Here is a 14,165-nt window from a genome sequence, read left to right on the forward strand (position 1 = left end):
AAATAGGAGAAGAGGGGTATAGCCGTTTTCAGATAGGGTAGAGATATTTTCCTGAATTTACCTTTGCTTTTGGACAAGGACAACACACAAAAATGACTGTTAATTTTTGCTTGTCCTAACATTCCGCAAGAGAGACAACGAGCACGTACTTTTGTTTCTTCTTGTACTCTACTTGTAATAACATAATCAGACGGGGAATATTGAAGTGGATTGTAGTTTTGAATTGATAAGGGTGCTCGTAGTTTTAAAATTATATTGTACACACAATATTTTGTGAATTTGAGATGTTACTTTAAAACAGGAAGCTTTCAACATTTTAGATATGGGTTGGCATTTTCTCTATTTACGTATAATAGGAATCATAAGGAAGTTGTTTTTGCTGATACCTCTTCTTTAACATCCTGCAATGTCTGATGATGTTTGTCTATCGGTGTCGATGAGGACTATTCAATGTCATCGATTCACTGGGGGTGGGTCCAGAGATGACTCATCAGTCCGATCCGGGCCCCAAAGTGTATGTTGCAGTGGAGACAAGGATGTACAGATTGCTGACTAGGAGCTATTCCTGGATTAGAGCTCATCACGTTTCTGATCTGGGTCCACCAGTCCATTCTGATCAATGGCTGCCGGACTGGCATTAACTTGAAATGCGCTAAGCTGATCAGTATGCAGCAACACTCTCCCAGCTATCAGGCGCAAAGATAGGCGTTCAATCGACATGCGGACAACATGGCCAGCCCATCGAAGCTGTGCCTTGCACAGCATGGTATGGATACTTGTCATACCGGCCTATGTATTCACCTCTGTGTTCAGCACCTTGTCCTGCAACCTGATTTTCAATAGTTTTTTCACTGTGCTCATATGGAAGTTGTTCGATATTTTAACATCGTGACTATATACAGTCCAGGTCCCGCAATCATACGGGAGGGTGGGGAAAACAATCACTGCGTAGACTTTGAGGTTGGTGGCAATCTTTATGCCTCTCCTATCCCAGACATTTATGCGGAGTCTGCCAATGTTAAGCTGGCTCTGGAGATCCTGGTGTTGACCTCAGCGTCTGTGTAGACTGCTTTTGAGAAGGTACTGCCACAGTATGTGAGTACATTTTTGAAAATTTGGCCATTGACACCGATGGATGGTTCCAGGTAATCTTCTTCAGGAGCTGGCGGATGCGGTTGTATGCACGATGGATACGATGCCCCTCCTCGATCAAGGACTTTTCACGTCGAACTAGTCTTGGTGCTTTCGCGCAGTTCCGCCTAGGATTTCAGATGCAGTAGAGTACACCAGATGGTTGAAGGCCTGCCATCATTTCTCTGCATCACTGGTAACAGAGTATGTGGTTTCTACCTGGATGGTCACAGCTTCAGACAGAGTTTGATCAGTGTTACATGCTTTCAGCCATGACACTTTGGGTCGCTTTGTGCTTTAATTTCCTGTGGTCGTATGGGAGCTTGAATTATAAGATTCATCTTTCAGATCAGTATCATGTGGTATGTCCAGCATTCGGCACCATATAAGGCCATGGTCACAGGGACCTCCTGCCTGTCGTTCCAACGGACTAAGATGTAGTCCATCTGATGCCAACGCTGAGGCCGTGGGTACATCCAAGTTGTTTAATCACGGTTAGGCAGACGGAAGACGGTGTTTGTGCTCAGAAGGACATATATTGCGCACATACTCAACAGCTGATATCCATTGCTGTTGCAGTTGAAAATTCCATGTCCTCCAATAACTCCCTTCAACGATAAATCTGGCATTAAAATCACCAAAAGTGATCAGTTTGTCTGACTTTGGTACTGAAGCAATCAGAGAGTCCAAATCCTGATATAACTTGCCTTTGGCTTCCTCCGGATTGGTCATGGTTGGTGCATAAGTACTAAAGACTTTACAGCGAATCCAACTCCAGACTCAAGACGTTCATCGATGCCACGTCCACGCCAGTAAAAGGTGTAGCCAGATCTAACTTGAGTCAGCTGGCTCGTATGCCAAGCGAGTTTCACTCAGGGCTCCTATCGCTATCTTCCAGCGAGTAAGTTCTTCTCTCAGGCCTGACAAGCAAGCCTCTGTACGATCCAGTAGAGTGCATATGTTCCACGATACCAACAGTGTGAGCAACCTTTCGGATTTTCTTTGTGTTTCGACTGCAAGAATGGGATTCCCTCTCGCCGCGGTACGTTTGTCGCGATAAATGAAGCAGGCTTTCTTGGGGCAATTTTTCTAGCCCCTTCCTCATGCTACGGATGTAAACAACGCTATCCTGAAGAGGTCCGGTTGTTGACATCCATTTATGATTCAGGTCAATGCAAGAAGAGCATATGGCTTGAACCGCGTGCATGCAGGTCTTCCACTACGGCTAAAAGTGTATGCACACCCTTCATTGTCGCAGCTCGCTCATCGCCGCAGGATTTGGGCACTGTTGATAACATAAATGACTTGTGCGTGAGTTAGATTAAAGTGAGAACGAATTGCGCTGGGTCAGCCTCACTCAGCCAGACTAAACTTTGTCCAGTTGGAAGACATAGTCAAGACAGCTGAGATTGAGATTGGATGTAGTGAATGACAAAGGCATCCCACGTGTCTTGTCGTGCTCTTATCGCTCCACATCTCTTTGCTTTGTCCGCCTTCCCGCCCATTGACAAGCTGATGGTTCCTTCGCGCAGTCCGCCGGGTCTGGTCTTCTGATGCAATGGGTGACAATCCCTGACTCACCGAGGGTTTGAGACCCGTCGGTTACCGTCAACCTGGTATAGCCGGCCAGTCAAAACCGTTGCACGTGGTGTAGCCACTGCGCATGCTACAGCTTCTTTGAGACACAGGTGAGAGCTTAGGACCAAGTGGAGACCAAAAGTGGACTAGCTAACCCTAAGGGAATACGACTGCTACCCACACCAGAGGTACTACCCGTCCATAATCACCACTTACACCACCACACTGTATAATTGGTATATGAATGTCAGTCTTTCCAAATGTGATTTTAAATTGCAAGTGAACTTTATCATAGCTTTGGATATGATCGGGTTATATGCAGATACTATGGCACTGCGTGGATAGCAAACTCGAATTTGATACCTAAAGAGACCCAGCAGACAGACTCCTCTTGTGCAATGTATGACTTAATACGGCATTTTAGTTACAGAGCAGAAATATGAATATTGTTACACTGTTCAAACATACATTTCAAAATGGCTGCCTAATGTTGATTTCAGCCCAGTTAAAATGAAGCTCCCGTTTAATTCTCGATCTACTAAAATCATTGTTTCAAAAACAATTAGTGAGTGAAGAAAGAAATGTTTTAATAATAATAATGTTTTTGAGAGTTATTGCGTACTTTATTAATATAACAACAAGGTCGCTTACAAAAAAAATGATGTAGAAATGGATGGTCTAGAATATGTTTGATTCAGTCACCCATGTAGTCTATATCACTATAATCGGTCCCATTTTATTGGCTAAAACATTATTATCTTATTGGACACATTCTGTTATAAATTCTTGATACTAGGACTGAAGACGTCATTAAAACTGGCGACATTAACAAATATGACATTGATATATCAACTCAAAATGTGCGAGGAATGGTCTGCTATGACTTAGTTAAATTATAGATTACTCAACAGTATTCTTAAACTTCTGCAAACACTTGTTTGGAACTTTCTCAAGTTAATAACCCTAATTCAGTTGTCTTTTGTGGAGTTGCAGACAGCTGTTTTAGTAATAATATTCACTATTATTTGCCACATTTTCTTATGATGGTGCAAGGCATAATCAAAGTTTTAATATGATAACTAAAACGAATGCGTAGTTCTTACTTTCTTTAAGTCTTTATTTTTTCAGACCATATCAATTTATTGAATTGTCCTGTTCTTGAATATATTGATATCGTACTGGATGCAAATTTATTTATCTAGAACGTTAATTCATTAATTGTTTATGTTTAATTTATGAATAGTGTAAAGACTGTGTATAAATGAGAACTAATAACTACTTCGACATGGGGTCTCCAACGCATTGATGCATATACCACCCACCTTGTGTTATCGCGTTTAGGTAATATTTGCATTGTCGATATGGTATAGAGATTGATGCTTACAGGCACGGTGATGGGTGAAGCCCAAGTTCGAATCTCCATAGAGTGGGAATTAAAATTCTCTAACCTATATGATAATGTTATTTTTTTGTTTTTATATAAAACTAAGTTAATATTATCAAGCATTCTCATGCCGAATCCTGGGATATTATTTTCCGTCCTGACTACTTCGTTTGTCTCATGACTAATATATTTATGTGATATGCCTGTTTCACGGAATATTAATTGATTGAAACAATATCGAATAGGCGATTATTATCCGCAATAATTGAACATTATATGTATCTGAGGTTATGTCAGCAAGAGCGTTTCTTATAAAAATGAAATGCATATTTAAATTACGTTATTCGTTCCGTTGAATGTGACATACATTAAAGTCGTTCCGATCGTGCTCAGCAGATACAGACATGTTTCTATTTGAATCATATTGTATCATTTTGCATCGAATACTCGTTAGATAAATGTTTCACGAATTTCAACGATGCGACTAGGATATAATAATGGGTTATTTTCTATAATGGGATATTAAAGGGCCCATAATGTTTTGGGCATGTTTCTCTGTGAAAATGTTGGTATTCTTTGTGTACTATTTTAAAGCAAATATGTATTTCAATTTGTGTTGACGTAAAGTGGAAAACATTTGAAAGTTGTATATTCATCTCTCACAGATTGATGGAGCAAATATTTGCATTCAATTTTGTACTGGCATGATTTTATGTACATAATATGTCAAGGTATTATGGCCTGTAAGGTCAATTATTATTATTATTATTATTATTATTATTATTATTATTATTATTTGTATCAGTTCCGTCTACGATTATTCAAACTGTTTTCTTCATATTTAGCACTGGCGCTAGAACATGCACTGACAGCTGGATGTACGTCCTCCGGATGGAGCATGAAAATTAACACAACGATTATCAAAATGCTAGATCCTAGTGCTGATCCTGCAACCATATACATGTCTCAGAGATCTTGTACAGGGAAAGTGGTGAATGACGAACTGCATTTTTTATATGCGTATACAGACTGTGGCACGAACAGACAGGTACATCATGAAGCCTCATGTTTTAAATGCAAACTATTTCATATAAATAATTGCCGATAATAATCTCTCAAATCAATTAGAAAGAAACTTGCAATGGTCTTTTGTTTGAACGAGCTTTTTATCTCATTTTTGTGGCATAAATTTGTATCAGACATGATCATTCACTTCGATACCTGTAACATGGAATTAATTGGTCTCTTGTATCCACTGGTATATGGATGTGGTTACCACACATAATTTGTACCTTTGTTGAGACAGAAAGTTGCTCCTTAATATACACTTTACTCCTGTGTTTGAGAAATTCAAGGTAAGAATACAAGGTGTGTGTGTGTGTGTGTGTGTGAGAGAGAGAGAGAGAGAGAGGGAGAGAGAATTAGAGACGTGCTGAACTTATTTCACAGCGCATGATATATTTTTGGTGAAGGCATTTTGATTATTCTCAGGCATAAAAATGAACAAAAAAATAATGATATCATTTTCTTGACGCAAACGTCCCCGATATGTTCCATCTGAAGATTCCCTGATTAGAGAATACAATTTTACCTACATGGCAATATCATATTCAAAGCAAAACTATACGCCATACACTAATAATCAACGCCATTGTAGTTCCATGTAATATTATCCTTATGAGTTTGCTTTTTTGTTGTTATCAGAGTGGTTTCTTACATAAAGTGTATTAGTTATCAATAGAGAAACCAGTTTACTCTGCTGCACGAGGTAATAAGTAAATAAAATCTTTCATAACTAGTGTTTGCCACTGTCAGAACATTAACACGTAGTGGGGCTTTTTTCCTTTGGTATAAACCTTACTAAATGAAAAATGAAACACTATACAAATACTAACGGAATATTAAGATAGTCAACGTTTCTGCTTCGATGTCTTTGTGATGAGAATTGACAAATATTTAAACTTACCTAACGAACTTATGTAGATCTAACATATTTTAGGGATTTTTGCTTATGGTTTGATTTTTGCATTTTATGACATATAGCTCCAACTAATCATTTTCCGACATCATGGCAACAGCGCTATCTTAAACCTAATAGAACAACACTATCTTTTTAAATGCGTATATCACATCAGCGACTTGTACGTGGAACTATATTGAACCATGAACCAGAAATAAAACATCCCTCATATATTTAAGCAAGCAGTTTCGATATCTCTCCACCTTTGTGTGCAGAAATTATCTTGATAATAATACTTTACTCATTTACAACACAAATGTGGCAATTTCAGCCTCCATATATATATATATATATATATATATATATATATATATATATATATATATATATATATATATTGTCAACCTCTTTAAATATTCTACTTGCTTTTTTGATTCAAGAATTGAAAAAAACATTCATTTTTATCCACCGTTTTGGTGGCCTAGTGGTTACAGCGTCCGCCTCGGATGCGGGATATCGTGGGTTTGGTCCCCGCCGAGTCATACCAAAGACTTCAAAAATGTTACCAACAGCTGCCTCTCTAGGCGCTCAGCATAAAGAGGTTAGTGTTAGGACTGGTCGGCCTGGTGTCAGGATAATGTGACTCGGTGGGACATCGTGCCACATGTATGCGGCATGATGCCCCACTGCTAGACATCACTATAAACTGACCCACTGCAGACATCGTAGCGATATGACTAAAACATTGTTAAAGCTATGTTACTAATCCGAATCACACACACACACACACACACACACACACACACACACACATTTTATGTTTCAATGCATTTTGAATCTTCATCATTATATTGCAAAAACTGTGATTGGTAAACCTAATTTACGAATGTTGTTTGCATGCAGAAAATGGATCCATTTTTATTGCTGAAGAAAGCTATAACTTTAAAACACTTCTGTTAATGAATTATTGATCGCCTTTAAGCGAAAGTATATATGTACGCATATAGACTATGCGTGTGCATATTAAATTTATATTAAATGTAAAATGTATTCATTTTTTAATTCAGTCTATTTTCAATCAGATTTGTATTGTATTTTAGTAAATTGTAAAGTTATATATAATTAATCTGAATATATGATACCTACACGGTATATCTTTTTCCATGTACAATGTATTTATATTATAGATGTAATTATATGACAACAATGATACAAAGGATGATAATGCTTTTGTATTTTGATGATGCCATCAATAGCGACGACGACGACGATGATGATGGCTATTGTCATGTTTTTATCAATATTTCATCTTTATTCAATTTTCGGATAGGTAGAAGCATCATGCCCTCACTGCCAAATATCACTATAAACTGTCACACTGTAGGCGTCGTAGCAAAATGACTAAAACATTGTTAATGCTACGTTATAAATCCAAATCACACACACACACACACACACACACACATACACACTCTCTTACCTGTCCGTCAAAACTGTGTAAATATACATGATCTACCTTAGTGGGTTTGATTTCAGGTTATTGTAATTTCTAATTTATGAGAAACAAAACCGTGATAGCTGAAACAAGAAAATATTGACTTCAACGTGTTCGCAAAGTAGACTGAATTTAATTCGGAGCAACGCGAAGTCTGAAAATTTCTCACAAGAATAAGTGTTTTTCAACCTAAGAAAACAGCCTTAAACTACCTTGATGACTAACACGAAACTAATTTTACAATTCTTAATAAAAAAAACAGGTACAATTATTGACCTCATACTCCGCGCGGAATCAGGTCATTTGTCCACAACTTCTCTAGCCTGAAGAGATAGAACAGATATGAAACCGAAGCGACTATCGTCCAGTCTAAGAAAAGAAAGGAAAACACGAACACGTTGTCTCAGATATTACAAGAATGTGACTTGGGTTACATAGACAATTTCTAGTATCATAAAAGGCGTGAATTGTCTGTTATGATTAATTTAAATAGGAGAGATATTACCGTACAGGCCTGAATTCCATCCCATTGTTATTAAACATTCATTAATTTATTATGTGCATTTCACAACCTTCTCAAATTTCTAATAATCAGACTATATATTTGGAAGTAAAAGTAGCAAGAATATGTAAGTTCGTGCTTCATTTTAATTGTTTGATGATTTTTCCTCATTCTTCTGGAGTTGAAATATATTGAAAGAAAACGAAATGATGCAACCTCTCGCTAATTTAATAATCTCGTTTGCATATTGCAGATTTCTTCTGATGAAATCATCTATACGAATCACATCATCCAGCCGCTAATTGATCCCAGCTTACCAAATCTGGTACTTCAGCACTTGTGGAGAGTAGAAACACGGTGCAGCATGCCAGTCACTGTCAACAATGGAATAGTCATTTACCCAACCGAAGGTTCGGAAGGTTCCATTGTTGATAACAATTACCACAATCTCAGTACCTCAACTCAAGCTAAACTGCTGTTCAGCTTTTACACAGATCCAGGGTTTCATAATGAAATTAAAGGCAATTTATATGTGCCTTTCGGACATGATTTGTACGTGAAGGTGGTGTACGATTCGAGGGACACCAATATAAAGATGAGGCTGGATACATGTACGATTCAGGATCAGAGCTCACCGAATCAGATGTTCACGCTGATTAGAGATGGGTCAGTTTACATTTTTCTACTGTGAACATACACATATGCATCGTTTAAATAACGAAAGCCACTTGTTTTATCATGGGGTACCTTATGCTATTTTTGATTTCCTAATCTATTAGATATGTAATAAGGTGAATGTGGGAAGCACACTCATGTAAGAAAGAAGAATTTTGACGTAAAAAGCTTGAAGAACCTGTATGAAGACGTATTAATAAATTTTGGATTTGTTGTCGGGGAATCCGGTTTAAACGGCACTTTTTAATCATGCTGAACATCCATATATACATACATACATACATGCATACATACATACATGCATACATACATACATACATACATACATACATACATACATACATAACTGTTGTTTGGTCAAGATGTAGTAATCTCATGATTTGTGTATTTGTGCCTTGGAAATACTGCATCCATACAATTATCTTTACCTATAATGTGCAGATCTTTGTTTTATTTGGAATTCGTGCTGCAACTTGTTCGATGAAGTCAAAAAAGATTTCTTTAATTGATTTCAGTTGTCCCACAAACTCTATGGTCCATATTATTTCCACGTCAATCCATGAGGCACGATTCTCTTACCGAGTGTTCGAATTCCAGGACAGCAACCATAATCTGATTTTAAACTGCAATGCCACTTTCTGCATATATTATGACAGTACCCACAGATGCACCCCAGGATGTACTACCAAAAGAGACATGGTTCCAGCGCAAGAGTCTTTTACAACTGTTACCCATGAAGTAAAAAGCGCGAGAATGATTCTACGGATGAAAACTCCGGATGCAGTTTTATCGGCGAGTATGTACAAACATGTAAACATAGATATTTGTGATATTTGTACATACAGTGATCTTTCTTGAGATCAGAGAAGGCAGTTGATAGTACAAGCACAGGCCATCATCTTTAATTTTCGGAATCAATGGTATTTCTTCAAAATTCCCACCCCACTCAAAAAATGTATTCTTTTCTTGTCCTTTACTGTTTGTGAAACTTGCGGAATCAATGTATTTCTTCGCCCACCCACCCCCGAAAAAAATTGTATTCTTTTCATGTCCTTTACTTTTTGTGAAACTTAAAGAATCAATGTATTTCTTCAAAATTCCCTCCTGAAAATTGTATTCCTTTCTTGTCCTTTACTTGTTATGAAACGTCCAGTTTTGTAAAGAATAATTTACCTTAAGTTTATGTTATAATGCGTGTACGCGTGCCTAAATTTAGAGTAATACTAGTGACAAATTCGTCTTTGCAGGCACAATAAGCTTTAGTTTCCACTTAGGAAATTCTATGGAGTTTGATATGCGTTTGTATATGTATACGTTTGTCACTCGTCGAGATATTTATAACATCATTATTTCAGATGTGAAGAAAGGACACATTGCGGTTGGTGGTAATTATTCGTTTGGAGGACACAAAACACTATAGGAAGACACCTACTCCCAGGGATAGACGCAGCATAAATTAATCCATTATTGTGGACATTAATAGCAAAATTATTGACATTTAAAGCCAAGATAAAGTATTGTGGCAGTAGATCAACATCATGTTATTATGTAATACCAATAAATACGTGTGCTCCTATTGTCTTGTTTAATTTTATTTTACATCATTAGCTATTTACTACTTATACTTAGACATGATTATTTATATTAAAAAATGTATGTTGGAACACTTGGTAACTTAAATATCTAACCTCGAAGAACAACATTTTCTTACAATGGCCGTGACTAGCATGACTACTCAAAGATTGCAAAGTGCTCTAACTTTGGTTGACTCTATCTATGCTCTTATTTTCACCATATATGTACAGCGATTACAAATAATTGGATCTACCCATGGCTGTAGATGTCTCCCTGACAATGAACATTAATTTGAGAGAACAATTACTTTGAAATGACCCACTCCGCAAATAGCATGCGTTTGTAGGCACGAAATAGTCAAACCACACCATACATTGACATTTTACTCATACACCACGGAAACGTGTCATACATATCCTTTAACTTATATGAATGGATCTATATAAATATAAACCTCAATTAAGTAAGCATTTCGAAATTAGGTCGAGAGTGTTTCTTGCCATCCATGTTGTTTTTTTTTTTTCAGCTGAGAAGTCACATCCTCAATTACTGTGAATGACTTATATAGTTTTTTCTTTCCGTCAGTCCGCTCATCTGAAATCTGAGACAGAGCTGTAACCTCGGTAATAAAACCAAACGTATACTTCAAGCATCTCCGGTGATGAATGTGTTTTGCGCATATACAATAAGTTTACGAGACGAATATACTGTAAATATAATTTGCATCATAATGATATCTCGCATCTATGTTTCATATATGTAAACTTACAACAAACACAATTGCAGCACTAAGGCTTATCACACAATAAATCGGGCTTGCTGTCATACACTTGTCCACTTTATCGTACCTCAACCATTTTGGATTGCGCGATATGTTATTATCCCGTCTGCCAATATGTCTGTCAATTAGCCTTAATTTTCGCGATGATATCATCGGTTGCACAGCATTTACCGTTACCAGCCATTGTGGATAGCTTGCGGCACATATAATGTTGTTGTTGTTGTTGTGGTGGTGGTGGTGGTGGTGGTGGTTTTTAACGACATTGTTCAGCTCAAAATAGGCTATACATAGCTGCCAGTATTAATGTGGAGAAAGAACCCGGGAAAACCCCGGAAAGAATCCGAGACTCGAACCCACGCAGACAAAGGTGAGATGGCAGTGATCCGTAACGCAGAGCGCTTTAGACCACTTGGCTACTCGGAGCCCCCGCGCGCCTCAGATAAGGAAGAACCATCTAAATGTATGGATCTAGATGTCAAAGTGATTATAAGTGAAAGAAAACTAAATGATTTTCGTGCAACAAAATTAGTTTCAAATCAAACGTCTGGATCACACTTTGTGATATATTACACTTTTTGGTGTTTATAAAGGAACCAATTAATTCCAAGTAAAATATATCAAATTTTGATGTAAATGGTACTTAAAGAAGCGAAAGTATGAAAGTTACCCTCGAAAATTTAATTGACATTAATGTGAACTTACAGTAGTTTGGCTGCGGGGGTGGTAATAATTTTAGAGCTTTGATTCTGAAGACTTTTTAAATATAAATGTGTACATATTCGAGAAAGTTCATTTGTGGTACAAAAAATAACAATAGTAGATCTATTTTAGCTTTACCGTTTGCAACAATACAACTTTAATAATAATAATTATAATAGTAATAACGATAATAATACTAATAATAATAATAAGCACATTAGTGGCTATCGTAGTTAGTATCTATATATATATATAAAGTTTTTCAGGTGAGAAATTGTTCATTCTGTGCAACATTCAGAATATAATAATACGAAAATATATAGCAAACTTCGAACACTGCCACCCCTCTTCTCCACAGAGTTGGATTTTCTAAAACCAATAGCAACTGTCCCTTCCAAATGATTAAGTGTTACAAGTTTATAACTTGCTATGACATATTTGATGTCACAAGTAACATAACATGAACATATGTTCTGCAACAATTACAAAATGAACAAGACATACTTTGCATCCAGTGATTTGTATGCGACAATTGGTCTGATCATTACATTTCTGGCATTCACGAAATACATTGGAAGACCAAGTGATGTCTTTGATTCCAAAGAGCCATCTTTTTGTGGAAACTATAGTAGGCAGTGTGATTTTAAAATATAATCACTTATTACTAGTCATTGGAGGTTTCATTAAGACCTACTGGATTTCAAAATGTTATTACATTAAATGGGATAGGTTAGGTCATTATATTTATACTGTGTTTCGACCATACATTTTGGGATGTTTGTCCAACCTACCCTTGTGTATGTATGTTTAAAAATGTGTGTGCAGCTAATGTCAAAAGTATTAATGGACAGTGCTTAAATCCGTAAAAAATGTTGACATCAGGTTCAGGTTAAATTGTGTTTATCTCAGCCCATCCATCCATCCATATATATATATATATATATATATATATATATATATATATATATATATATATATATATATATATATATAATCCACGGGATGTATACATTTTTCATTTAAAGGAAAGGAGGCTTGCCAGCAGTAACTGTTTACGATGGCTTTGACTTTTTACCATGAAATGTCCTACAGGGTGTTTAGTGGCTAAACTTTTTGAAAGATTTCATATATCGAGATAGTCTTTTTCATTTGAAATAACTATGTTTATTATGACTAGACAAGACAGGCTAAGGCTCGTTGGATGGGTACATTTTTAGACCTGAAAGTATGTATCTCCCTTGGAAATTGTTTCACATGCGGTAATACTTTATGTAATAGTAAAACACTCATTTCTTGTCTAATGTGTCACATGCAGAAATAAAAATTCAACAAAAAATATTGCAAATATTATTTAGAATAGGATGGTGATGATAAAAGTCCATGAATAAACAATATATTTAGAGTTATATTCTTCCATCAAAATGTATATAACTTAGTCTATGTCATAGGAATGTATGTAATTTAGTCTCTTTCATCAGAATTTATGTAACGTAGTTTCACTTAAACACACCATACCACCAGTATTCTCAATTTATTTGGTTTCATCATCACACGGGATGCAAGAAGAATTAAAACAACTGATCATCCAGGTTTACATAACAAGAATAAGTTGTATTATTTTAAATAAAAATTAAAAGTGGTTCCAGTAAGGCTACCCAGGAGCGGATTCAGAATTATTGTGCAATATATTTTAGGGTTACCGTTTAGCAAGTTGGCGAGGGGTCCGTTGGACGGAACCCCTGGTGTTGATCCAGGCTGCAAAACCCGTGGAACCTCTTGCATTTTACGCGTTTTCAGGCCATATTTTTGTCCTATCAGCCGTCCAATAAAACTTAATCTAGGAAACATTGCGATTGTTTCGCGCTCATTTCCCTAATTTCCCTTTTTGTGCGAGGGAAGCATCTTGGATCCACCCCGATGCTTGAGACTTGTATTATTTGCATGTGGGAGCCGCGGTTGCAAAGCTGGTAGAGCGCTGAACTCGCAATCTTAAGTTCAATATCCACGAAGAGCAGCCCTGGTCGACTATCTTTCGTGTATTAGGAAAATCACTTCGCTTCATTTTTTCATCTTTACTTCTAAAACATGGCTTATTACGAATTCAGTAGCACTAAAAGACGATAGATTGTCATTCATTTAGATAAACATTAACACAATTTAAAAAATAATAATACAAAATAACTTCGCTGAATCCGATAAAGAATGTATCATCTCATATAAGCGCATTTATAAAACATAAAGCCGTGACCCTGGACGGTACAGACAGCAATATTAAAGTTTATAATCCTCGGCAACGATATTTATATCCTGTAAGTTTTGTCAATACATTAATTCTTTATATATTTCAGCGTTGCTATGGTAATTCGATGCAAAAACTGATAAAGG

At 36.6% G+C, this 14,165-nt stretch overlaps 1 protein-coding gene across 1 annotated transcript in view; it reads left to right on the plus strand.

The window, feature by feature from the left end:
• LOC149797361 (scavenger receptor cysteine-rich type 1 protein M130-like) overlaps positions 1-10,301 on the plus strand; it is a 51,465-nt gene extending 41,164 nt beyond the window's left edge. The window contains exons 21-24 of the mRNA XM_089962113.1: positions 4,939-5,141; positions 8,304-8,716; positions 9,241-9,521; positions 10,081-10,301. Coding sequence (XP_089818239.1) covers positions 4,939-5,141; positions 8,304-8,716; positions 9,241-9,521; positions 10,081-10,145 — 962 coding nt within the window. The 3' untranslated portion in view covers positions 10,146-10,301. The remainder of the gene's footprint in view (positions 1-4,938; positions 5,142-8,303; positions 8,717-9,240; positions 9,522-10,080) is intronic.
• The last annotated feature ends 3,864 nt before the right edge of the window (positions 10,302-14,165 follow it).

Source organism: Sinohyriopsis cumingii, chromosome 6, assembly GCF_028554795.1.
Source record: "Sinohyriopsis cumingii isolate HCF-2022 chromosome 6, ASM2855479v2, whole genome shotgun sequence".
Taxonomy (NCBI): Eukaryota; Metazoa; Mollusca; class Bivalvia; order Unionida; family Unionidae; genus Sinohyriopsis; species Sinohyriopsis cumingii.